This window comes from Caloenas nicobarica, chromosome 6, assembly GCF_036013445.1.
Source record: "Caloenas nicobarica isolate bCalNic1 chromosome 6, bCalNic1.hap1, whole genome shotgun sequence".
NCBI lineage: Eukaryota > Metazoa > Chordata > Aves > Columbiformes > Columbidae > Caloenas > Caloenas nicobarica.
This window is the reverse complement of record NC_088250.1, coordinates 23,983,914-24,007,940: the sequence shown is the minus strand read 5'-3', so window position 1 is coordinate 24,007,940 and position 24,027 is coordinate 23,983,914. Positions and strand designations below refer to the sequence as shown.

The following is a 24,027-nucleotide window of genomic DNA, read 5'->3' as shown; positions in this document are numbered from 1 at the left end:
CCACTTCTGCAATGAAAGGATGCTTATAGCACAAGAATGTTCACAAAATGTAGTCCTGGGGCTCACATCTTCCACCTTCTGGCATCTCTTTTCCTTAGGGCACTAGGCATATTCAAAAGGAAAAGCACCCTATAGAAGCTGACATACTTCCGTGTAAAAACATGCTTCTACAAAAAAACCATTAAAGTAACTATGCTCTTTTGGCAGTAGGAGAATATAGCTTGCCATGAACATGAACATGTATCTAAGGGGAAAAAAAAAAAAAAAAAAAAAATCACAACTCTTTGAGCTACGTGCCTTTCTATAATAGTGCCAATAAATAATTAAACGAGGGTTTTTTTTCAGGACATAGTCATCACCTCAGCATGAAGATACGAGTTTACTGAAGGTAGTACGTTTTCTTGATATTCATGCTTTATGTAGAAATGAATTACCTGAAATCCACTCCAAATTATATGTTCTGTACTTATAGTCATCGTTCAAGTAATTCTGTAGAGTATATGTTCTTCGTGAATCAGGCTCAGAAATACTTTCTGAAAGAAAGAGGCAGAAGAGATACTGATATATTTTAGCTAACCAGCTCATAAATACTAGTAGTGAGAAGGCACTAATGCTTTACTGGAAGACAAATTCAGCAAACGTAAAATAAAGGAGTATCAGTGAGATCACTCAACAAACTGACGTAAAAATCACACATGCCTTTTCTCTGCTGTTTTTTTACTTTTAGATACACAAGAGCTGTTATCTTTTGAGTAAATGAAAATACCTTTTTGCAGAGACAAAAATAAACAGAAGACCTCCAGCCCACTTACCTCATGAAACGCTTACTTGTACTCCTCAAAAACTGAAGTGATCTTAGTGCTTTTCCCTCCTGTGCTCACCGTGAACTTCACTGCAGAACCCTGACTGCTAATATTTGCAGAAGACATCAGTTGTGGCGTGGATCATGCAAAGCAGAGACATACATGCTCATGTTTGAGAGTGGTGGATGGGCAAGGCTGTCCAGATGAATGAAATGTGGCATCCATGTGAGTAGATGTACAGACCTTGAAAGATACCTTAAAATTAAAGCAGCTGCTGTGCTTGATCACATATTCCTTAATACTGCTGTTTTTCTTCATGCACCCTTCAACTGTGAATAATCTGCTTACTATTACTCAAATTTCAGAAATGTCTCAAAAAATATCTGAGGAGCAGTAAAATTTCCAGGGAAGCTCTAATTTAAAAAAAATAAATAAATCATAAATGCTTACTGATAAACTTATGATGAAATAACTGGTTAAATATTTATCCCTTTCTTGATGTGTTTTTCACCAAGGTATCTTAATGTTTACTACAACATTATTATTTTGACTGCAAAATTAAAGCCAAGTAACTGGGTTACAGTGAAAAGACTAAGTGAAATTTTAAACCCAGTTACACTAATGAGTTTGGTCATCAGCTCCAATGCACTACAATCAACTTCTATGAAAAATATTTCTTTCTTACTGGCTGCAGTGCACAAGCTACTCCTTCCAAATCTGAAAGGTTCAAATAATAATAAAAATAATTTAAAAGACGGTTTGTGAGTCTTTGTGATCTTTTTACTCTGAAAACAAAGAATACGATTTTTGAATTCAGGTGTGCAATTTTCTTCCTGCTTTCTCCCCTGCCTTCTCTTTTTCTAATGGAAACCTACACAGTCCAGAGGCAAAGTAATTTTTATTTCAACTGGCTAAATCTTTCCCTTTTTATTAGTACCAGTACAAATCAAAAGACCTAGGATAAAAACAATTGATAAAAACACTCAACTACAGATGTAGTGACTGATCAGCCAAGGCAATAACCTGCCCCTATCAATCCTCAGAGTCCCAGTATTTGAGATACTTTTAAACAGAGAGCCTCCTCTTTCATTATGCCAAAAAAAATGCAAAGTCCTTGGAGACACGCACAGAGAAGAGCACCTCACAATAATTTTTGCAGGCTATCTTTCTGCAGGTTAAATACATGTGACATCGGGAACGTGACAGGAAGATATTTATATTAGCTATTATTACTTTACTCTTATTTCCAAAGAATAGGCACAGTGGATATATACAGCACAGATTGTACAGCCATTGCTGCTATAAAAGTCAAGAGCCATAATAAACAATGATTTTAGTCTAAGATGCTCAGCAAAGGTTTAAAAAATTTCTTCCTCAATTCCATCTGAAATTTTACTGTTCTAAAAAATTACTAGTCTAGATTTCTTGCTCATGAAGTTTCTGTGAGAATCTTAATTTTTCAGGTTAATGATTCTACATTAACTGAGTATTTAATTTGATGGATTAGGAACAAGAGTGCATTTGATATTCATGCACAGTTGTCTAGTTGGGAATATCACTTCTCCCCTTCCTAATTGAGTAAGTGTCACTTTCAATTAAAGGGGCTTCGGAAAGCAACAAAATTCTCTCTTGGAAAAGCAGGAACAATTTAAGACAGGTGGCTGATGAACAGGTTTAGGGATTTTTCCAAACTGATGAATGTTTTTTCCCCTGGTGACATACATATTTTGCTGAGGTCTCATTACTAAAAATCAGGCCACTATTAAGATTTGTTGGCTGTGTATAAAATTAAAATTTCATTTTCTGTCAACACCTTCCACATAGTAACTGAATATGAAAACACAAGCCAAGCTGTAAGGGTACAGTCATGAAAGTTATAGTTGAAGTATTTTCTTAATTTGGAAGATAGGCTACTTCCAGTAAATTCTTATTTATCCACATTATGCCACCGACCAAAGATACTCAACGTACATTGAATTCTGCATTTGAGTTCTTTTGTTCAGATTTGATTTGAAAAAAGTGTCAAACATGTTTATTTTGACAAAATAAAGTAGGTATCAACATTCAAAAGCACCTTATTGGCTTTGAAGATTTGATACAGGTCAATGTATGTTCATATTTTAGCAAAAGAGCTTCTTTTACTCTTCGGCTCCTCAGAGAGGCTGTGAATGCTGAATTTTCTTGATATTTTTCTTTTTTGACTATTCCAGATATAGCCTTATTTTTCTAAATTCAAAATGACTAGCTCTTCATCTCTACCCTATTCTCACCCCCAGCAGCACATACATATTTCCATGGTCATAATGATATACTGGAAATATTTACACCATAGTACCCCTGTTACAACAGCAAAAACTTAGTAAGTCCTTCTGGGAAGAAGGCTCTTAACCTTTTATGTAAGTACTACTCATATGAAGCTGATAAACAGATTTGTTTCAAATTTGGATATATTTTTTTTTTAATATGTCACTCCTCGAGAAAAAGTGAGTTGGTTTCTGTAGGTGTAAGGTGTAAAGTAAACAAGAATTTAACTATTGTGTAAGGTTTGTGGTATGACACATCACCATACCAAAATCTAAAGTTGTTGACAAATTACTTTTGATATAGGTATTGTTTATTATCCAGCGTCAAGGCACATTTTACTAATTTCCATATGTCATAAAAAAGAGCAAGAAATCATGAAGCCAATTTAAAAGAGACGGTAAACTATAAAGCCTGTAATAACAGAAGCTATACTGCATGTTCACCACAACAAGGGAAAGACAAGCACAAGCATGATGCTCCGCAATAATGAGAATGAAAGGGATAGAGAAACTACAAAACCCAGAAGAGGTGAATGAGTATTACCACTTTTAAAGTGAGAGCAGAACAAGCGTGAGAATCATCTGCAATCTAAGAGTGTAATTTAGGAGCAGCATGAGAGATGCAAGAAGGGAAACCTGACTGATTCAGTAGTTAGTCAGAAAAACAAGTGACAGTTCAGGCTATTTTTTCCAAACCTTCCTTCTTCCCTGTTCCTCTTCCAACGTGTGTAAAAAAGCACTCAAAAACCTCCTCCCCTACACTCAAGCCCCCAGTAACTGCCTGAGATAAGGTAACAGAGCACAGAAATGGATTTCCAGCAATGAAGAAAGTAAATCTGATTTTGCTGGGTCAGGCCAAAGGTTCACTTAGCCCGGAATGCCATTTGATTCCCAGTGACTGCAATGTGACACCCAGGAGAGACCATAACCAACAGATGAGCACCTGACACCACCTGGGGCAGCTCACCCAGGCATCACTCCCTGGGGCTGCAGAGACATCCCCAGAGGGAGGTAATCATTAACTTTGTAATCAATAGCTCTGGAGTCCCTATCAAATTTGCCCCATCTCATGCAAAACAAGGAAATAAAAAAAGCAAAGCAAGGAAATAAAAATAGCAGAAGTGTTCTACAGATACCAATCCGCTGCTGGTATTTTTTTTTTAATATTATATTACTCAACATTTGAATTGTGGTAGATAACTGAGTTAAATGACAGTTACAGATGTCAAGGACATACAGCAGGAAAACATTTCCATTCTCCATCTTTTCCTTCACTAGCTAAAAATGTAATATAGTCACACATAACACAGAAACTATAAGGAGCCTGTAACACAGTGCAAGGCTCATGAATACACAGGGAAAAGAGAATAGTTAGCACAATCGGATTCAAGCCAAAAGACTCTTTGGTCAGACAAGTCTACAGCATACTCACAACATAATAATCAACTTGCTGTATCTCCCATATAACTTTGGAGAGAATGTCAACCATGACTTTTATGAAAGTCCTCTGACGCTAGGTTACTGGAATTAATTACTGCTCACTGTTCATATAAACGTTCTCTAAAAATACCACACAGAGTCAAGATTCTTATCTAAACCTTCATTTTTGAGTCTAGATTAAAGGGATTCTACTTCAAAGATCAATTTCTAATCCATAGATTTAAATTCCCTTACAGATTTTCTAGCTTTCTCCTTAAACATTCTTAAACCTAATGCCTTTCAGAAACTGGAATAACACAGGACCCCTGTATTCCCAAGAAAACTGTGACAGATAACAGCTGCCAGATTCATTCAACTTGTGGCACAGGTCATCAAATGCAAGTGTTGTATATCAGCCAGAAGCCTCTCTGTATTTTAAACATACTGTTCAGTTGCAAGCAGGGTGTTGACATCAGCAATAGATACTCCTCCGCACCACCCAGTAACAAATTTGCTTAGCTCAGGACAGAATGTAGATACGATAAACAGGGGAAGATTGTAGATAGACCATCCCCAACAGAACAATGATGAGAGCTATTTGGAGACTTCTTTTTCCTTTTCTTATCAGTTATACATTAACAAGGCTGTGAGGAAGATTTGCAGCCTCACCTCTCTCGAGTCCTTGGAGCACTAAGCTGTCTCAGCATTCTTCAACTTCAAATCCAGGATGACAACATGAACTTATTGGACTCCTGCTGCCAGTAGTCCTTATCTCTGTTTATGGTAGCTTTCTACCTGCCACTAGTAATACCCAACACATCAGTTAGGCATCAGACTCTCAAAGTACCCTCAGGCACCTGAAAGTCATTAAATCCCCAGTACCTGCTGTGATTTTCCAGCCTCTTCTAGGTACATTTTTATCACAAGACCACAGAAGCCCATACACAGTATCATCTAACCGTTACATTGATGAGCCTTCTCATTTAGTGAGTGTCTCATCCTTGGAGAATCAGACCTCTGGGTGAAGGAACTGGGTTCATAACCAGGTGGTTGTATAGGAACCCCCACTATAAGGCTGTTCATGACTTGCTCATGGCAGCCGAAGGATACGAGATATCACAGTGTCTCCTTTCTGCCCTCGGCACTGGCTACTTTTGCTCTCATTCCTGGCCTTCTGCCCAGCTGGCCATAACAAGAACTGGTGTTAAAGAGATAATGGTGTATGGCCACTGCATGTTTCAATCTGCCTTCTGCATGGAAAGTTACAGGAGACAAAAAAAAAGAAAAAAACAATGGAAGAAGTGTAAGTAAGTGGATAAGTGAATCATGAGCAGACAGACCATAAAGTTTTAGAAAATAGTCATGCTTAAAGGGTAACCACTTGCTACTGTAGTCACCTCTTGAATAGCTCCTCAAAGCACAACAATGCTTTCATCGACGGACTTCGAATACAACCCCAAGGCTGTTTTGAGATTAAATTGTTTCATGCAAGTAGCCTCATGTGATTATTAAATATAAAATATGGTGGAAAAATAGGCAGTGGGTATAAAAAAAATGTATAGAATTTTGTACACAGATCTGGCTGAAGACCCTCAAAGTAAATACTGAAAGGCTGCACCCAAAATTGGGGAACCCTTTTGCAAATTTAAATCTGCAGTTTTTGCCCATGCTAAATAGCTGCAAGAAAAGCAGCTCAAGTTCCACTTGCCAAGCCCACAAGCCAGAACTCCTCCGGAGTTGCAAAATTTCACAACCATCCACAGTGCTGGAGCCCATTTATCAAGCTAGTTCTGTGCTGCATGACTACTAAGCTTATCAAATGAAAGTACATCTAGAAGCGTGGCAGGGAGAAGAGCAGCAAGCCAAAGGTAAGAAATCCAAACTCAAAATTATCTGTGTATAGTAATAATCATCATTTTCCATCCCTGCATAATGCTCGAACCATTGGGATGGAATAAAAACTTCACTGCTATTACAATGACTTTTACCAGAACAGACTTTGAATTCACATAGTCACAGTCACACGAGTTGCTCCTCCTCTGCACTACTCCTCAATTTTTGCCACCTTTCATTTTGTACTCAGTCCGGCACCTGAATTGCCCCAGGACGCAACCTCCGCTGACTCATGTGCCCTGAGGTCATTCATAAAAGCTATATAATCAAACTGTCCATGATCAAGTGTTCTAACCTATAATGAGATAATTATACGTGCACCACCTGTACACTCTCAGCTAACAGAAAACATTTGTTTAGCACCTTTCAGTCAAAAATTCAAAATCACCCTGCAGTTCCTGAACTATAATGGTCACAGATGTTATTCAGACACTACTGCTGGCCTGATTTCGGAAAAAAACAGAAGTTCAAGTTTTTGAACTAGGATGTCTCCGTCTCCATCCTTATCTTATCCAGAGGAACCTAGTGAACTACCTAGGTGTGCTAGGTAATTTCCCACACATTAATTTGTAAACAGTAAAAAACCTGATACATTGCCCTACTCTTTTACAAGCAAAATGACACAAGCCAAGGCTAAAAGCATGGTGATATTCTATATCATCCAACAGAAGTGTTTTTTTAAAGCAAAATCTTTTTACCATATACTCAGTGACTGATTCTAAATTGCAGCCACTGCTACAGCAAAAGGATTCCTGTACTTTGATTCATGAAAGAAGAAAACCAATTTGATTTCCACTAAGACATAGCACTGGCATTATGCTAGATAAGCACCAACTCTTCAGCAGAAGTCAGGCCAGCATCCTGAATTCTTTCACTAGGTGTTATGTGCATGCACCTGTATCTGATAGGCTATTAAGACCCTCTCTCTTGCTCTTCCCAGCTTCTGAAACTAAGAGTATTTTCTGTCACCTCAAAAATCTGCTTTTTAGAGATAAATGGCAAAAACTTTTCCAAAAATAACAGTCAGTATCCACTGATGCAAGTTATAGCCCAGAAGTATATAATTAAGAGATCTCGACTTCGAAAATCTAGTTTTGAATGACTATTAATAATGACAGAGCTGAATTTCAAAATTTTAATGTAAATTATGCCTTAGGAACACTAGTGACACAAGCTTGCCTCTTTAACTGACATATCAAAAAAACCCCAGAACTTTCTGTGCACGTAAGCAACTGCTGTGTTCATTTCTGAACACACTGTCAAGATCAATATGCACGTTTTCACACTTCTTGCAGTGCACCTCGCAAACAGAAGACCTCCAAAGGTCTAGTCTAGAAAACACTTTGTTTCCTTAGAGCTTGCAGTGCTGAATTCTACATATCACTACTGCTCAGCTGTTAATCGTTAAGAACCCAAAAAGACTTGCAGCTCTGTCCTACCAGCTGGAAGCAATGCATTGCTTGATGAGGATTTAATGCTGTTTTACATTAACATCCAGAGCTACAAGGACAACCTGGAAAGTACACACTGATCAGAGTCCAAAAATGCATTCCAGATCTTTTCCTACTTTTCTGACCTCTGTAACTGTGCTGCATATATAATTTTACTCAATAACGTTAACAAAAGTTGTGCAAACAAAGCAAATTAGAGGGATTATGATTTTGGCTCTCAATGCACCCTAGAAAACTGACCAAGTGGCATTTTACTACTGGTTCTACAGCCTTTAGCTGCAATAGGAAAGGAAAGTATTGAGAAAGATAATGCTTACAACTAGTATTTTCTCAGGTCACATGGGACTCAAGGGACTTTTTAACTCCCCCCCCGCCGCGTTCCCCATTCTCCCAGGTAAGACACCTTCTTGAGAAAGTACATCCCAGTGTCCCAGGACCTCCAGCTCTTTAAACCCTGTTCCGTAACACACAAACTTCCAGCAAAACTTTCCCCCGCCGCAGTGGGCGTCCCGGCTACGGATCCCCCGAGCCGGGCAGAGCCCGAGCTCCCTTGGCCGCAGGAAGCCCCTCCGCCGCCCTCCCCTCTCGGCCCCGCCGCGGACTTACTGCCGGTGAGCAGAGCCAGGGGCACGGAGATGGCCGTGACGACGATGGCGACCCCCAAGATCCCCAGCAACCACTTCAGGACAGTCTGCAAGGAGAAGTGCCGTCAGACGGCATCCGCGGCCGCGCAGGGCCCGCGGGCACTACCGCCTACCCGCCGCCCTTCTCCCCGACCCACCTTCATGGCGCTGAGCGGAGCAGCGCAGCGGCGGAGCAGCTGCCCAGGGCGCAGAAGGCGAGCGGAGCGCAGCCGGTGACGGGTGCCTCTGCGATCCTGCCGCTGCCCGCGGGGACGTTCCCTGGGAGCCGCGCTGGACGCCTGGGCGGGGGACCGGGGGCGGCTGCCGCTTGCAGGAGGCAAGGAGCGCCCGGCACCGGGGTTTGTGCGAGATCGCGGTTTTTCTGCTGGCTTTGCAGCTTCGTGTGTTGCTTTTTTTGAGCTGCGGTTTCTCTTTCAGTTCAAACACTTGGAGCGCGGTGACAAAGCTGTACATTAAAGAGGAAGGACCTTTGACACCGAAAGGATTTATGTAGGAAATCAGATAACAGCCACACAGAAGTCCCAGAAGGGAAATGCCTTCAAACGCTAATGGCAAAGCTCCTGATTCTTTGATAATACAAGCATTTCTTGTAAAGTTTCTGCTCTTTGAACTTCTTTCTCTGGCAATCAAGGAATGGAAAGATGGATAAAATTGCAGGAAGGGCTTATATTTATTTCTTTGGCACTGGTTCTTGGAATAAAGGAGAGATGGATGTGTTAAGCCTGCGAAATGGAATTTTAAATCAAGACAAGGAAATGGAAGTATAGGATACAAGTTTAAAATTTAGCTCTGAAGATGGTTTATCACATCAGACAATTCAATTTCCAAGGGGAATTTTGAGTATGTGTTGAGGCAGTAGGACTAATTTGTGCAAAAGACTGAGAATAACCTCTAAATCAAAACTATAAAGCATTTGATTGTTTAAAAAGCTGAGCATCACCGAGTAGTCAGAAAGCTGTGGGAATTTCTGGAATTATTTTAAGAAATCTAGCCTCAAAAAATTAGTTATTGACTGCTTTTGGTTTTGTTTACCTTAGCTTTTTCCCCCTCTATTTGCAGAACACTAGCAGTTATCATAGAGAGACATAGGTGTTTTGCAACTTGAGAAATGGAATGGAAAAAGTATGTGATCCACTAAAGCAAGAGGAAGAGACTCGAAGCCAAGGGATATAGTGAATATTCTTGCCTTCAAAAGACTTGTCAGAGCTTTCAGTAAAGTTTTGCTGCTTGTTCCTTCATTCCAGTTCTGCAGGTTGAGCACAGCATTTAGTATTTTGCTGCTGTTTCTTAAGTAATCTGTATCTGGAAGTGTGTTAGGAATTTTTTATGATAGATATATCTCCTTTAGAGTAACCCAAAGTATTTACAAACATTAAGGGTTTGTCTATGCGGAAAGTAATAGACTTCATCTAGATATAAACTTATGCTCTGCTCATTGTTGTATACTATTCTCCTTCAAGGTAGTGGTTACAACTAGTTAGAATTTACACTGTGCTACCTTAGGAAACCATTAATGTGCCCTCACAGTGGTTCCATGCTGCTCATTTACGATGGAGGATCTAACGTGCTGCAGATTCACAGCTTGTTTAACATTAATTTCTGTGTATAGATAAGTCCAGTTTTATAAAGTAAAATCACAGTGAAATGGCAGTCTTTTACGTTACTTTTCAAACTACTATGCTGTATATGCGGTGAGATAGGTGACCAGAGTTTCAGAACATCTTACAGCTCCATTTAAATATTGATCTGGTATTCTGTGCACTTGCTCATCTTACCAACAACAATAAAAACGAAAATCAAAACAAACCCCACCCCTGGGCTGAATTTTGCTTTTCCCAGTGAGTAGGAATCACAAGATATAATTCAGCCAATCTGTACTTTGTTTTCTAAACATTTAAGTAGTGATCATAACTGTGTCTCAAGTGCAGTACACTCAAATTATGTCTTGTGATAATGTCTTTTGATAAAATGTACCTGAATGTTACCAAGCTTTTCATGGCCAATTCAAAGTTTAATAATGTTTTGAAAGATTATCTGCAAGGTTTTAATGCTTCTCAGTGGTTAATTCTAAGAAGAAAAAATATGCTGACAAAGCAAATGCCTAGCGTCTGCTAGTTTCAGTGGGTACACAATTTTAAGCACCTTTGGAAATCTGGATTCATGTATCTAGATCAAAATGTCCAATCATGTACAGTGCTTCTGACTCTGATCATACCAGAGAGGCTTATGGGACCTGATACTGTACTCAGAACCAGCTGAGTGATCCAGTAAGAGTCAGTATAGCAGAATATATTTTCCATTTATTTGCAATAGTTCGTATCAGTGATTCTCTACACTGTGAAAAAAATTGAAGTTCCTCCTGTCTGATCAAAGTACCCGTGGTCCCAAAAATGATTGTGGTGGTTGTGCTTCTGATGCTCTGTCAGATTGGTTTTTATTCTAGCCTGAGACTTAAAAAAAATGCTCCAGCTAAATATTGCAAATTACTTTATACCATGCTGTTCTTCTGCAATCAGACGTATTAATACGATGCCAAGAGAGTAAAAACATAAATAGCTGGTAGAAGCTGCTACACAATAAAATTTGAGAAGCCCTAGCTGTTCATCGTATTTTATGCTGAGCACAAAAGTATTCATAAAAAGTTGTATGATTAAAATAAGCTACTTACTAGGAAGAACCAAAATATGGCTTTCAGCCTGAAGCTTGGCTTTCCCAAACACTTGGTGGACCTTCCAGATGTGATTTCTCCTTCGGACTTCTAGCATCAGTGAAACTCAAGACATTGTTCAAAGTCTGTTTATATATTTCAGTCTTTCCTCCAGAAATATTTAGAGAAGTCAAACAGGAAAAATGGAAAACATAAGCTCTCTGCAGAACAAAAAAAAAAAAATTACTGTTTGTGACTAAAATGTATACAGTCTACTTTACAGGTGCAATAATATGTTCCTGATGTCTCAGTGTGTGGCTATGGGAGACAAAATATGTGCTGGAGAAAGTTTTGTACTGATTCAGCGGCTTACTTCAAATGTGCTGTGAGGAAGAAAAGGCAAAAATGCTGTTGGCACCAAGGAGTGTTCAAATTCTACTTGACTGTGTCTTTTGATACCAAATATATGTAAAATGTCTCCTCTCCCCAATAATTTCTTTTTGTTGCCTTGCGCTTTGAGGCTGAAATGGCATAAGAGCAGTTTTGTGATTCATCATTACATTGGTTCTGTTTGAGAGGATTGTGAAGAGAGTGTTAACTGTAAATCAGGAAAACAAATGAGATTTTCTGAGGTCCTGTCATTGGGACAACCGCTTCAATGTGGCTAGTAGCAGTTGTCATTCAGTTCTTACAAGTTTATGTATTTTTCTTTATCAAATTAATTTCTTGGCAGCTGGAAATTCTTGCCAAATGTCCTCAGAGCATGGTTGAATTGGTTAGAGTATCTCAGGTTTTGGTTCGTTTTTGTTATATTAATTCAATTAGTCGTCTTGTTTTGCTTCAATATGCTTATTTTTCTAGATACTTAGTAAACAGACTGGAAGCGATAGGATGCTGCACACTCACCATATAAAATGCAGTTAATAAAGGAGATAATATTGGAAACAATTTTTAATATAAGGCCACCTGGGAATTGTAGGCAGCACATCTGCACATACAGAGAGGACTCCAGATACACACATGAGTTCATGGAATATGGAGTTGTAGAAGGTGCACATACACAATACAGTCAAAACATCTGGGCCAGTATTTTCATACAACTTAAAGAAGGTATAAGGTTCAGTTTTCTGGTAGAGTGAAGAAATTAGCCTGGAGTGAATTAAAACAAACAAACAAATTATTATGCACCATAAACTGCATCTATGATCCATTTACAGTGTATTTCAAATAAGATGGGACTCATACCCTAACTCTCTTGTAGACTTAAAACTCACATCAAGAACAAAGGGGCATTGCAACAGTGCCATCTTTATAGTATGCAAGTTAAGATCCCTCATACACACAAGGGTATGTGATTTCAATAAGCTATACACAGTTTGGGGCCTTGACTGGAAGGAAGAGAGTGGACGAGGGTGCAGCCCTATAGGTGATGCTGAAACATGCTCCTGAGCATGATTCCCTTAAGCAGTTCCACTTCCCTTCCTTTATTTGCCAAGAGCAAATTGAAGCCTCTGCATACAAGCAGCAGCACCACAGGCAATGCAATCAATATAATTGGCAGCTGTTGCTACATTGCTTGAAGATTTTGAAAACCATCTATCATTTAAAAGGCATCTTCAGGCCACTCTGTTCCTGAATTTCTCTACCAATGTACCTCTCATAGAGTGTAAGGCCTAGTATTTCTCCCACCCTTACAAGAGTACGAAATTAAGATTAAAACACAAATAGCAGCTCTCTCTAGGCTTGAATGCTGCAGCTCTTCTGCCCTCTCTCAGCCTGCACACATGGGAGGCTATTGTCTAGTATAGACACTTTTTGAAGAAGTGACTGCTACGTATTTCTCCCTACGTTTGTACCATTCACTGAATTTCATTTAGCATGTATAAGAAATCTCTAGCACATACCTCATTTTTGATCCCATATCTTGCTCTGTGATTTCAGGATATATAAGTCCTAGTCCTGCTGAGCTAAAACATGTTTGGAACTTCTGAAACACACTCAACTTCATCTCACTTTGGAAGAAAGGATGTCTTCTGAAAAAAGAGTCTTTTGATTCATGCCCTAGATTGGGACTTAGAAAATTAGAGGTTAAATATTTTTGCTGTGTTCAGGCAAGCTGCCTGACTTCGAGAAAATAATTTATACTCCTCAGTTCCTAAAAGCATGTATTTTGTAAAAATGTGGGAAACCTGTATTTTCATAGCTGACAAAGCCCTCATCAGGAGGTGCTCAAATACACTGGTGACAGACGCCACAGGAAAATGGATTTGTAACTCAGGAATCCTATCCTTCAGAGCACTAAATATCCTGGACATAGTGGAATAAAACATTTTAAAGACAATTGCTCTATGTATAGACATAGAATAGTTAACTGTTTGCACCATTTCAGCCTGGACTATATGTATCCAACTATGTATAATGAATATTTTTCAGTTCCAGAAGGACTTGGAGCCAAACCACAGTGTACAAATGGGATTAAATAAACAACAAACATGTATAAATACATTTTTCTCCCTTTTTTAATCTCCAGTGCTATTTTGGATGCTATGTTGTGGCGTTTTTGTGGGGGTTTTTTGTGGTTTTGTTTTGTTTTGTTTGTTTGTTTTGTTTTGTTGTAGTTTTGTTTGTTTTTTGGGGGGGTATGTTTTGTTTGCTTCTTTGTTTGGGGTTCTTTTAGTGAAAGGTTCTACTGAGTTTTAATTGTTGAAAGTTGGGATGTTAGAACAGCTTTCTGTTGCTTTCGAGAAGCTGTTCTAGATGTCAAGTTGGGTATGATCAGTCCTAATCCAAAATTACAGAATACTGGTTCCTGTAGCACTTTGGGACGACAATCTAATATTATTTTGCTAGAAATTCTAGACCGTCAGTGAAAGTTTCAGATGCCTTTAAAAAACAAATGAGGCACAAAGCAATACTGGTTATTCCTAGCAAAAGTTATCGTGCCAATTCTGATTCAACAACGCTCTTGCTTCACATCAGCTTCTACTAGATACATACTGAGGCCATTGGCTTTCTCTTAAACCACTTCTAGATACCTGGCATATTGCTATTGCAGCATGGGGAGAAAAGGGGTTTGGGTAGTCATGAGATGTAAAGAGGTGCATAACAGCACCTGTAGCTATTTGAGAGTTGAAGCTACTGCTGTACCTGTAAAACCATGCTCTCACCAGCTGAGAGTATAGTAGTTTGGATTGCTAGAAACCCTGAGATCTGCAAGCAAGATGTTCTGTCACCATAATGGAGAAGGCACAGGTTACTAAAATGACAGTTGTGCTTGTAAGGTGCAGTACAATGTTGCTAAATGCAAGAGATGATGGACAAAGTGGTTCTTGGAGCAAGAAGCAAGAAAAGAATATAACACAAATTAGAGTGACCCCAGGGCCATTTGAGTTGGCTTTACGTGGCAGCCTTATAAAATCTGAAGACATTATGTCAGTTTCCACTGCTAATGGAGTATATTGCACTTCATATTTTTCAAAGCTGTCCTCCTGCTTTTCCTGAGACACTAGAATTTATGCTAATGAAGAATACTTGTCGGTTCAGTCTCGTCTCCTCCTCTAGCTTCATCTTGCATGATTTCTTTTTCAACTAAAGATAATTCAAAGTTCACATGGATCTTTTCTGAGAAGAGTATTGGAGAAAATGTGACAAAATGTTGAGTTTGTTTTATCATTGTGAACAAACCACTTCCAAGATCTCAGTAACACTAAAATATTAGAATAAAAGGAAGTGGAGTGCAAAGAGGCACAAGGGATATACACATGAAAAGTCAACAGAAAAGAAGCTTGAAAAAATTTATTTAAGGCTATCATTTAATATCCTTACAGCTTAGCCTTTTTATAACAAAGGTTTTAAGAGGGATATTCACTTCTCAGGCATTTGTAACTGCTAGCAATTGGTGATTGAATCCTCTATGTGTAGAAGTCAACTTTTTAGAAAAATAATTTTATCATTAAATATAAATGGAGTTACTTCAGTCCTAATAAACGGAAAATATGAAGATATGGAACTTTCGTACTCTTAAAGCTGTTAGGGTAACTATCCCTTAGACAATAGGTTTTCCATATATAACCCTTTGGCAACACTAAACTACAGTACAATTATTTCCTGGCATGCAAGGTGACATAGCTTTGTTACACCCAATGTGAATGACAGAATATAGATTTCAGAATCTCTTAGTAACTGGCAGTTGATACAATGAAGATCTTCATTTATTCCAGTTTTATTCTGCATTTTTACTGGTATTCTCCCAAAAGGTCCCTGGAAAAAAAAAAAAAAGCAGTATCAATCAGGACATATTATAAATCTCCAAAGATTTATGTATATGTGTGGAACATATTTTTTCAGTTTAAGAACTTCCAGGTGTTAGTTCTACAGACCCCTCAATGCCTCTCTCTCATAACAATTGAAAAGAGTAATTCCTAAAGGAAAAGCTTTTTAATAGTTTCTAATATTATTATTTTCCTATATTGTTATTTTCCTATATTGTTTGTTTCAATGCGGACCTGCAAACAAACACAAAAATATTAAAATCTAAATAAAGATTGTATTTTTACTATAGCTTCTAGGGTTTTTTTGAGACAATATTGGTTGTTTCAGATTTCCAAGATCAACTAGTCATTTTGGGTGCTTGAGTAGTCCGAAGACTAAAATTAATTTATTTTTACAGAGTGGACATCAAACATTTTAAAAAATCTGCCCACTCACATGTGCCTTGAGTTGGTGTTTCTGTATTTTTGAAATGCTTTGTCAATGTTAACAAACAATTCTTAAATATTAACCTGTTCACAGAGCTCAGATGGAAAATGTTGCTTTGCCAATAGCATTCGCCTATGTACAGGCAAACTAAAGCAGGGTTCTTTAATAGTTAACTATCAGGAATGCACATTATACTACCCTACTCCCTAATGACAAGCCACTATTTAAGGCAGTGTTTTATATCATGGTCTTTAAAGAATAATCAATTTGATGTAATTTTACGAATAAATATTTCTAATTTTATAATGCCCATTCAAAAGAGAGTCTTATTTTTCAATAATTTAATATGACCTTACTTCTGGTAACATTCATTGGCAAAACTCCTCTCAAGTTAAATAGGAAAATATAAAGTAGGTTCACCACTGATGCAAAACACAAATTATATTTGGGATGAGTTCTGTTTAGTGTCTTGTCCTTGTTCATCACTGTCTGTAACAAAGTTTGTAAAACGGTTCCAGATATGTCAATAGTTAAGAGAAAAATTAGCAGTATTTTCCCTATGCGTGATAAATACATTTAAAATCCCAGTATATTAAGAATAACACAATCAAAATTCAGGCACCTTTGGGTAACTTTTGTGTTAATCAGCCATTTTAGGAACTCTTTGGTAGCCATGTCATCAAGGACTTTGTTGATATCACTCGTGAAAGTGCCATCTGCATGTCTTCGGCCCATTTCTTCAGCCACAAGAGCTTCTTCTGGGAAACTTCAGAGGGAAGAAATTATCAAACGATTTGCAGATCAAAATAAACAAACCATTTAAAAGGTCCTCATTACACAGCACATTTCCTGTGATTTTAAGGAGTTAAAGGTTGAGCCTGATGTTATGGCTTAGTGTAGCACAATGTATATCAGAACATCTTTTGAGGCATTATTTGCATGACAGAATAAACCATGGAAGTCTTCCTGTACCAGATGATGACTGTTCCTTCAGGTGAGTCTAAATTTCTCTCCAGCATTTTCAAAAAAGCCATACATGCAAAAACATCTCAGTCTGCAATGTCTATGCCAAGGAGACTAGGCATCAATAAAACTCACAGTAGACTTACTAAGAATCATTATTTAAGAAATGTCACTACTAAAACATTATAGTCAAATTTTCATACTTTTTTCTGTTTTAATTGGACTTAAGTCCTAGTTATATACTTGTAATTATATTGCATAAGTATCTAGATATCAAGAGCAGCACCTTACTGGGGATTTAAAATAACTCGATTACACCACTTTGCTTGTTTGCTGTACAATAGCATTTTATATTTGGAATCAGATCCTGATTCTTGCTCTGTCCTTTTTAGACCACTGGAAAACTGTTACGCCAAGAGCCTGATTTACAAAACTTTCCTCCCTTGTTTCATCTCGTCAACTATAGGAAGATTTCAGTGGGTTCCAGTAAGGTAAACTGGTCCTGAAGCATACTGTCCTCTGGGATCAATGACAGGCAGACTGTTTTTTTTCATGCAATAATTTCAGGGAAGGCTATACACAAGTTTGACCACAAATAATACTAAATATTGGAAACAGAAGAGTACTCTACATTTAATTGTCTATCTAGGCTTCTAAGTTCAGTTCATCACAGCTAGGTTGTATTTCTCTCTTACAGATTCTAAAACACCCTATTTCTACTCATGAAAATAAAACACGACAGAAAAACAATGGCAAATCTGAACATCACTGTGAAGTGCCACCAGCCTTTCCTTTCTATATAGAGCTGACCTCATTTATTTAACTCTGTGTTTTTGTTGGGTTTTTTTTCAGGAAATCATCATTATTTCCAAAATTTACTTTACCTATTTAGTCTTCCTTGACTACAACACACAATCTTGTCTTACAGATTATATTTTATTATTATATTATTTATTATTTTTATATAGTGCGAGAAGCTTACATTGTACTTTACAGCTGGTAGAATATATAATCAGAGGATGAACTTAAATCCCTGCTCCGAAGAGCTTACAATCTAAAGGCACAAATACGTACAGAACAGTCAACAGGTGGGGAATGGCATGTGCATGGTGCAGCTTCTAACTATGGAGAGTTGGAAATACAATGAGATAGAAGATGCCTGCAGGAGATTGAAAGTAAGGCCATTTAAAGACTATTATGAAAAAAGATATAAAGCCATGAGTGAGTAGACGAAGTGAGAAAGCTTAAGAAATCTGCAATGAATACGTGGAGAGCAAGGTATTAATGAAAGAAATCAGAGACATAGGTGGTCAAAACTGTGGAGCACTACATCCAGGAAACTGTGAACCATAGCAAAAGCAGTAATGGTGTCTTTAGAAGGAAAATAAGTCATAGTTCTAGGAAATGATAGTTATTTTGGCAGCAGCAACTTGGAGGGAGTTTGTGGAGCATGGGAAGAGGAAAAAAAGTCATCAGTTACTGCTGGGAATGATCACCAGTGCATGGTGATCACCAGCTCATGACCCAGGTAAAAATTTAATCTTGGAAATATTGAAGAGGAAAAGATTGACTGTGAAAGGGAAAAAAAGAGAAAGTATTTTAAGATGACACTGGTTTGAATAATCTTGATGATAGTTAAGGAGACCATAAGCAATGATATATGAAGGGGGAAAAGTAGTTAAAGGAAGGTCTGGTTTAGTTTTAAATATGTTGACCTTAAATATAACTTGACCTTTTAGAGTGTAACAGCATACTCAACAGGTTTCTTTTAATCCGTATTTGAACTTAATAGTTTAAAATGGTAGTCTAATACCCACAGAATATCTTCTAGTACAAAATAAAAACATGAAGTACGCCAAGAACGATCAAAAATATGTCAGGGTTTCATCGGATTTGATTTCTAACCCCAAAAGCAAGGCAAAATTTAATAATAGGAATGGATGGATTCTTACTCTCTTCTTCCTCGTCCATTCACTAACCAAGCAATGAACTCTTTGGCAGCTTGACCTTCCAAATAAGAGGTGATATCACTGGTGTAGGTGCCTTCGGCATGTCTCTCGAATTCAGTATGACGCTTGGAGATCGCATTGCTGAAAGAAGAGCAATATTATAGGAGTAGACTGCATAAGGACACATTTTTTTTTCTAACCTTTATTGGTTTATATTTCTCACCTACCAGACTAGCATTTCTTATTAGGGGGAGGGTTTTTTTTTCCTTCTCAAATTATTATTGATTTTTTTTTCTTGATATCTTCCAGTTCTAAAGGTATTGTCTGTGCTATGCAATACAGTTTTGTGCAGAGATGCCTGAACTAGTTCTGAACAAGTCAAATCAGGTGCTGAAATCAAATATAGCTGCACTGGAATGGTCTTCTGCTAGATTAATTAGCTATGAGCAACAAACTGTATTGTATTTTACAGGCATATTTTTTGTTCCCTTATGTGTTAACCTAAAATTTTCCATTAAGCCACTCCTCCTGCCTTCATCTTCATTATTTCTTAGTCAAACTGTTCAGACTCAATTCCTTTCAAATTTACATCTCAAATTGTTTTGTGAATACTCCTTTAATTGCTATTCTGACCAAGTGATAATCTTGAAACTATCTCAAGCCTCATCATCTGCAGCTTAATAGAGAAATACAATTGCCTTCTCTCTTCCTACACCTCACTGTGCTTCTTTCTCTGATATAGCACAAAATTATGCCACACTGGCCCTTAGGAAGGCAAGCTGCACTGAGAAGTAGCCATATTATGGAATATTTTCCATGAATAAGTTCTCTAGCATTTCTATTTCAGAATTCACTACTTTCCACCCAATTTTCAGGGCCTCTAGTTCTATTGTTTTTTATATTCTTAGGATTTCACCATTCCTCCTAATTTAGTACCATCTGCACATTTCATCAGCGTGCTAACTAGAGTTGTTTGGAACATTTTTAATGAAATGTTAATTTTGTTGAGATATGCTGCTTCATTGAAGCTGAAACATTATTACAGATTTGTTACTGATATTGACAATGTTTTGAACGGAAGGATCTTTGTGATCCCCGGCTATCCTCTTTGGAATGTCTGACAAAAGGAAGAATGAATATAGGAATTTCAATCTGTTTTGAAAAAATACTTACTGGATTTTTGTTTTAGTTGTTTCAAATCTCTAACCCTCCCAACCCTCTCCCAAAAACAGTGTCAAGAAATAAAACTGGCCTCCAGCAGGTCTTGTGTTTTTTCCTGTAATGAGTGGTTTATGTAACATGGGACTGAGTTCTTAGGGCTGAGCATTGTATCATGTTTTATTAGGTCTCTGCAAATTGGTGCCTGGCCATTTTCCTTTTGTTAGTCTTCCCACTGATTTTCTTAACAGATTTTTTATTTTTTTCTTCAGCCTTTTTCTATACGAAATTTTTCTTCCTATCTTATTCTGTAACTCTCCCTTATTACTTGAAATGTCCTTTCCTGAAATCTGTGCCATTGCACGTTGCTATAGAATACAGATGCAGGAATAAATAACATGGAGATATTTCCTGTTTCCCTGTGAAAAACAGGTGTGAGATAATTTCTTTTGATAAGTATTTCTTGGAATATTGTAACATTGTAAAAACTACTAGCTGTTTTCTTTCTTGTTGAACTGAAAATGAGCTCGAACTGTTTTTGAAAAACAAGTTGTGGTAACTAGAATACCTTGAGAGCTGGTCTGGGAATTTGTCCTTTTCTTTGTCCTCCTGTCCTTGTTGGCTGTAGTGGAATTCCACAATCATGAGATCATTATTACCAGTACATTGTAGAGCATGCATGAACTGATAAGATTTTATTGGTTATTATTTAAATATTATGATAAGCGACTATGACTAATAGATGAATATTATAAATAATTTCAGGCTTATGAATTTAAATTAATACAATATCTAGAAATTGTTTAAAGATTCCACAGGTATCTAAAAGCATTAATATCATAGATTTTTTGATTCTGTAGACACATTGCTAGAACACAGGGCATAGACTCACATGCCTTTACATTATTCTTGCTCTCAGCTTGTGTTTAATCAAACTATATTTTCAATAAAACATGCCAACTCAGTATACTTATGATACTGGTAAAATATCCAGTGGTCAACAAAAGTTAAACCTTAGCTCACTTTTCACAAATGAAACTTCAGGATTAGAGTATCCATAGAAAAAAAAGTTTTCTTAAGGCCCAATGGCCCAGACATTTACATTATATTTCCATATCTTATTCCCATTTAACTTAAATCATTCACTGAAACAATTTGTCCCAAAGGGGTTGAGATTGTCTTTTTAGGTGGCATATCAGGTAATATACTGATACTACACTTGATTTATCCAAATATTTTTGAATTATTTTTCTCATATCCCCCATTTCTGATAACATATTAACATTATATATAAATTTTCCTTAAGAACTTTACTTATTTGAGGATGATATACATGGTCTGTGATGGCAAGCTGGAATCAAGAATCTGAATTCAGGTAAATTTTCGGTTGTTTCTGTATGTGGAGATCTATAGCAATGTGACCAAAATGCTTACCCATTTCTTTTAGTGCTCATTAACCATTGCACAAAGTCCTGAGCTCGTCTAGTGTCCAAGTACTTGCTGTAGTCACTAGTGAATGTGCCTTGTGAGTGACGTTTCACTTCATTCAGCTGTCTAGATTCATCTAATGGTTCAGACTGGGAAGCTTTGAATGATCTGTGAAAAGTTTAGAACTTGTTAATTGGCAATGGTTATAGTACATTCTACAGGTTCATTGACTTTTCTTTGAAAACTCACTATTTTATACTCTCAGAAATAAAAAGCAAGTGGCATATTGATCACTAGCTGATTAGTGAATAAATCAACATAACAGATTGGATACTGCACAGGGTCTTCTTGGATAACTAGGGCAGCTATTGTTTGTATTTCCAAAATCTTCCATGCGATACTTCGCAATATAAAACCTTTTGCCAATTCCAATGGTAGATAAAGTACCATGTAACAGTATATTAAAAAATATCTTTAAGTCACAGTATGTTTTGCTTCAAACTATAAGAAAAAATAGTTCAGGCCAAGTGTTTCTAGAAGTTTGATCTAAAGAATTTACCTTGTTTTCTCTTCTGTATCCTGAAGAGGATTTTGCCAGCTGCTGTGAGCTATCATTAAAAGGAGCCCAGCAACAAAATAAACGCTTTTCATTTTCATTTCCTGTCAAAACAGAAATAAGGCAACAAAGAAAAATGTAATCATCTTTACTTATGTCTGAATCAATTACATTGAATAGAGACATCCTTAATACTGATCTAAACTTGAAGATATTGAGACCTCATGAGGTCCATGTCCATTGGATGGAGACTGTAGTGCCTTGGGTAGGCATTCAAAAGGCATAGTCCCTGTTCTCATCTTTAGGCTCTAGCCTCTGTTCTAGAATGCAAAGTGAGCTGAGAGCACCTGCATCCTCACTTTCTTTTGTAATATGAGGATAAAGGTCTGTATCTACTTTGCTCTGTGTTCTGCTGATGGAAACCGTTAGATGTGTTTCTATAATACTGTTTTAATGCAAAACTAGGGTATTGGTGTGACTTTTATTTTTTTCCACCTCATTTACTAGAGAAAAAACAAAATAAAACTTTTCTTTGTCAAGACTACTGTACCATTAGCAGCTCCTCATTCTTTCCTTCTGGCTTTCCACCTTCCTTTTAAGATTATTTTTTTCTTAAATAACAAATACTGCAGCAGTAGGCCTCTAGACTTAATAATGACTTAATATATATGACTCCTTAGAAAAAAAACCACTGAACCACACATTGGCTTGTGTTCAATTCATGACACAATATGTCAAATTTTGCTTGTGGCACTATAGACATAATACTTTATTTCAGCTTAAGGGCTTCCATTATTATCATATTAATGGTAATAAATGAAACCAGATGATATTGCCTCCCAGATGTAATTCTTACTGTTACAGGTCATTCTATTGGCTTCAACCATGTAACAGAAATGGCTACATTATTATATGTGTCTTCCTCACATACGTTGTAATAACTTGACCAGTCTCACCGACCTTAATGTGAGATAATTCCCTGTAAACTAGAGTATTACAGTCTGTACAAATGCTTTGGTGATCCACAGCCAGGCTGTGTTTCCCTCACTTGCATTAGTGAACTGGTTTACTTAACGCAAGTAGTACAGTTATAACTTTTAGTGAATAGTCACCAATGGGAACAAGGCATTCTCTAATCCCTTAATTCTGTGTGCTACAATTTCCATTATTTAATGTAGTATTATTAGTCTGTTGACACATGATCCCCTAAAGGATAAGCTATGTTGAAGAAAAATGCAATTCATTTTAAGCTCACAAAATCCTATGCAAAAGGGACTTTGAGCAGCTAGAGGCTAATAGTCTCAAAAGTTCTTTGCATAAACAGCAAATGAGAGGAAATCTACTTACAAAATCAACTAGTATATATTGTTTATTTTTAATTATTAATATTTTGGATCACTTAATTTTATGGGATGAAAGTATAAAAAAGAGAAAGAATATAAGATTTGGATAAGTACTTGTGACCGTGACAAAGAAGTGGAATATGCCATTAATTCAATAGCTAAACTCTCCTTCATTGAATGATGGATAGTAAATGCTCATTCATTCTAACTTTAAAATCAGTATGGATCACAATATTAATCTGCTGTAAAGCAACAGGAGTTGCAATGAGTTCACATCAGCAAAATGTCACTGGAAAGAATTTCGTCATGTACTTGGACTGATGCTTGTGTATTTGAAAGAGCCCTTCTGCCATCCATGACACTTTCCTATGGAAGTTTATGTTACAGTCTGAAAAACAAAGGGAAACAGGAAAGATGAGTGCATTGAAGTAAAGTGGTAGGTGGCAAAATAAAATCGAGCCAAAAAACCACCCTCCTTGCTAAATGTAACCTGCACTGAACTCCTCCAGCTCCACTGCAGGAGTCATACAGTGAAATTCAATGATTTAAAAAATAAGTCTGAGTGACAACATACCTATTCTTTATCATAATGCCTTGTCACAATAAGCTGAATTTAAATATACCATGGCCTGGTGGAAGCCATAAGAAAGTTGGAAGGAATGATGTGTGGAGAAGGTGCAGATTCCTCTGTGTTGAGATTTAGAGTTGGCTCTGTACTGAGCAGTGCAAATGTGGCGGGGGGGGGCGGGCTACATGAATATTTCTGAAAAAG

General features: G+C 37.3%; 2 protein-coding genes across 2 annotated transcripts in view; both read right to left on the bottom strand.

Moving 5' to 3' along the window:
• The window catches only part of DPP4 (dipeptidyl peptidase 4), a 40,151-nt gene extending 31,359 nt beyond the window's left edge, over positions 1-8,792 (bottom strand). Inside the window, exons 1-3 of the mRNA XM_065637631.1 lie at positions 8,651-8,792; positions 8,476-8,560; positions 435-533 (exon numbers count right to left, since the gene is read on the bottom strand). Of these exons, the coding sequence (XP_065493703.1) occupies positions 435-533; positions 8,476-8,560; positions 8,651-8,656 (190 nt within the window). The 5' untranslated portion in view covers positions 8,657-8,792. The remainder of the gene's footprint in view (positions 1-434; positions 534-8,475; positions 8,561-8,650) is intronic.
• A 6,603-nt stretch (positions 8,793-15,395) lies between these two features.
• Positions 15,396-22,013, bottom strand: GCG (glucagon). Its single transcript, XM_065638107.1, has 6 exons — positions 21,916-22,013; positions 21,363-21,524; positions 20,497-20,550; positions 18,774-18,911; positions 16,481-16,624; positions 15,396-15,420 (listed from the first exon to the last, which is right to left on the bottom strand). The coding sequence occupies exons 1-6, from the start codon at positions 22,011-22,013 to the stop codon at positions 15,396-15,398; spliced, it is 621 nt and encodes a 206-aa protein (XP_065494179.1).
• Positions 22,014-24,027: the final 2,014 nt, after the last annotated feature.

Coding starts and splice junctions, on each gene's coding strand:
- GCG (XM_065638107.1), bottom strand. CDS start 22,013: ATGAAAATGAAAAGCGTTTATTTTGTTGCTGGGCTCCTTTTAATGATA. Junction 20,551..21,362: donor ATGAGCACTAAAAGAAATGG/GTAAGCATTTTG, acceptor ATTCCACTACAG/CCAACAAGGACAGGAGGACA. Junction 16,625..18,773: donor AATGGACGAGGAAGAAGAGA/GTAAGAATCCAT, acceptor TTCCCTCTGAAG/TTTCCCAGAAGAAGCTCTTG.